Source organism: Castanea sativa, chromosome 8 (genome assembly GCF_040712315.1).
Source record: "Castanea sativa cultivar Marrone di Chiusa Pesio chromosome 8, ASM4071231v1".
Lineage (NCBI taxonomy): Eukaryota > Viridiplantae > Streptophyta > Magnoliopsida > Fagales > Fagaceae > Castanea > Castanea sativa.
In genome coordinates this window covers 30,038,216-30,040,961 of record NC_134020.1, presented here as the reverse complement: position 1 = coordinate 30,040,961, position 2,746 = coordinate 30,038,216, and the positions used below count along the sequence as shown (strand labels likewise).

The window sequence follows — 2,746 nt, the reverse complement described above, 5'->3', positions numbered from 1 at the left end:
GTACAATAGTTTTAACACATTTCTACATATTTTAAACAACATTACACACATTTCCACACACTCTTTCACCTACACGTATGTAAAAAACACTCAAACTACTCTTCCAAACACTCCCTAAGATACTATATTTAAGTTTTACCCTATTTATAAACTGATTTTGAATTGTTTATGAAGAGGACCAAGAGGTTGATTTACAGTTATAGATATTAGAGATATACATAAACTAACAAAAGAAACTTCTTACCCGTCCTATTATTCTATATTAATACATTTGACATGCCGGCATACTGTAGCACACAGAAAGTTCTTCATTTCTGCACTTTGAACAAAATTTGTTCCTTCTATGCTTGTGGAGATCTAAGAAAACAAGAAGCGAGGGTGGAGAAAACCTAAGAGAATTAATGGTTGGAAATGGGTATTCCGGTATGGTTACCTACCAACTACTTATCACAGTTCCTGCAGTAGTTTTTTTATTTTTATTTTTCCGGATTACATAAACCTTTTTATTAAGGTATTATCCACATAATTTTTCCTGTTTTATAGATGAAGAGTCTCCCCTTGCGCATAAAATATTAAGCAACATTATGATATTTTTTTTTTTTTTGGATTCCACGGTTCCATTTGTGGATAGCAGAAGTTCCAGCATATGACAAATATTTTTAGCTACATTATGATAGTTGATCAAAAAGTTGATGCCCATTGCTCTGAGAAAGATCTGGTTGGCCGTTGGCAATTTGAGAAAGAGAGGGAAACCAATTAAAACTGATAAGGGTAAGCAGCGATTTTAACTTTTAAGCACTCTTTTTGCATTCCTTAGAACTTTCAAAACATTACAAAGCTTTTACATACATACTAGCCGGTACAGTGTACAGTTGGGAGACACATCGTGACAATTATCAAAGAAACATTGTACTAAATTTATTTTATGCAAGCACAATTTATGATAGTCTATATTAATTAATATAGCAATATAGGGACCAAAATCACCATTTAGCTAGAAATCTCAATGGACTTGACATCAGGCTTCTTGACCTCCACCTTAGGAACCGTCACAGTGAGAACACCATTCTCCATGGAAGCCTTAATCTGATCCATCTTAGCATTCTCAGGAAGCCTAAATCTCCTTAAGAACTTTCCGCTGCTACGCTCCACTCTATGCCACGTGTCTTTCTTCTCTTCCTTCTCCATTTTCCTCTCTCCGCTTATTTGGAGCACTCTATCGTCTTCAACTTCAACCTTCACTTCGTCTTTGTTGAGCCCAGGAAGATCAGCTTTGAACACATGGGCTTCTGGGGTCTCCTTCCAATCAATGCGGGCGTTAACATAAGTAGAAGTTTCTCTTGCAAACTGAGGTTCTGATGAGAATGGGAAATCCTTAAATGGGTCCCAAATCTCGAGCGAGAATGGGTCTAATATGTTGCTTCGGTGGCTACCAAAGAAACTTGGAATGAGCGACATCTTAATTAAGAGCTATAGTACTATAGAGAAAACCTTTGAAGTGGTTGTTTGTTTGGATGATTACAATAACACTTTCGAATTCGGACTAGTTTGAGAGAAAACAACGAGGTAGCGAATTTATAGGTTTGTTGGGGATTCTTCTTGTAATTTCTAGGGAGTTCTCAGTTCTGGTGTTTGTTTTCTCTGCTTTTCTTGACAAACTTTGTGGACCAGGCCCACTTGGGAATATTGTTGCGCCATTGATTCTTGTATTAAGGCTCCCCATAACTGGGCTTACACGACTTGGGCAACATATGTTGAACCCAACCAAGATTAAAAAAAAAAAAAAAAAACTTTTATGTAAACTTTTTTTTTTTTTCATCTGTAAATTAACATTGGAATGCACGCAATTTGGCCCAATTGAGTATGTGCCCACAAAGACAGAAGTAGCTCCTACACGATTCTCAAGTGTCCTAGAAAGTTCTGAAGAAGCAAAATCACAAAAACAGGCCTAGACTATACTAGAATTCTCTTGGGACCTAAATAAAATACCCGACCTATGAACTATTTACGCCATCGAAATTTCTCAGCTATAGCAACCCATCATCCTATATTCTCTGATTCCAATCACAACATTCATTAGTTCAAAATGTCGCTGATTCCAAGCTTCTTCAATGGCCGACGGAGCAACATCTTTAATCCATTCTCGCAGGACATCTGGGACCCATTCAAGGATTTCCCATTCCCTTCATCTTCATCTCTGTATGTGCCTCAGTTTCCGACAGAGACCTCTGCTTTCGTCAATACCCGAATTGATTGGAAGGAAACCCCAGAAGCCCATGTGTTTAAGGCTGATCTTCCTGGGCTCAAAAAAGAGGAAGTGAAAGTCGAGGTTGATGATGACAGAGTGGTTCGGATTAGCGGAGAGAGGAAGATAGAGAAGGAAGACAAGAATGACACGTGGCACCGTGTCGAGCGCAGCAGTGGCAAGTTCTTGAGGAGTTTTAGGCTGCCAGAGAATGCAAAGATGGATCAGATTAAGGCTGTGATGGAGAATGGTGTTCTCACTGTTACTGTTCCAAAAGAAGAGGTGAAGAAACCTGATGTCAAGGCTATTGAAATCACCGGTTGATATTTTGTGGATCATCTAAGCCTCAACTTATAGAGCATCTTTGGTTGGCAATACTAGTAGTTTGTAAAATATAGAGAAGCCTGTGTGTATATTTATGTGCTGGGGGAAACGAGGTTAACTCTCAGCTGTGTTACAATTATGATGATTTAATAAGTAATTAACATATAATTATATAAA

General features: G+C 38.0%; 2 protein-coding genes across 2 annotated transcripts; one reads left to right on the top strand and one right to left on the bottom strand.

The window, feature by feature from the left end:
- Positions 1 to 862: 862 nt before the first annotated feature.
- Positions 863 to 1,652, bottom strand: LOC142608132 (18.5 kDa class I heat shock protein-like). Its single transcript, XM_075779843.1, has one exon. The coding sequence runs from the start codon at positions 1,456 to 1,458 to the stop codon at positions 991 to 993; it is 468 nt and encodes a 155-aa protein (XP_075635958.1). The 5' UTR covers positions 1,459 to 1,652; the 3' UTR covers positions 863 to 990.
- Positions 1,653 to 1,996: 344 nt separating this feature from the next.
- On the top strand, positions 1,997 to 2,746 carry LOC142607884 (17.3 kDa class I heat shock protein-like). Its single transcript, XM_075779543.1, has one exon. The coding sequence runs from the start codon at positions 2,087 to 2,089 to the stop codon at positions 2,567 to 2,569; it is 483 nt and encodes a 160-aa protein (XP_075635658.1). The 5' UTR covers positions 1,997 to 2,086; the 3' UTR covers positions 2,570 to 2,746.

Excerpts from the sequence above, each read along its gene's own strand:
- LOC142608132 (XM_075779843.1), bottom strand. The coding sequence starts at position 1,458 with ATGTCGCTCATTCCAAGTTTCTTTGGTAGCCACCGAAGCAACATATTA.
- LOC142607884 (XM_075779543.1), top strand. The coding sequence starts at position 2,087 with ATGTCGCTGATTCCAAGCTTCTTCAATGGCCGACGGAGCAACATCTTT.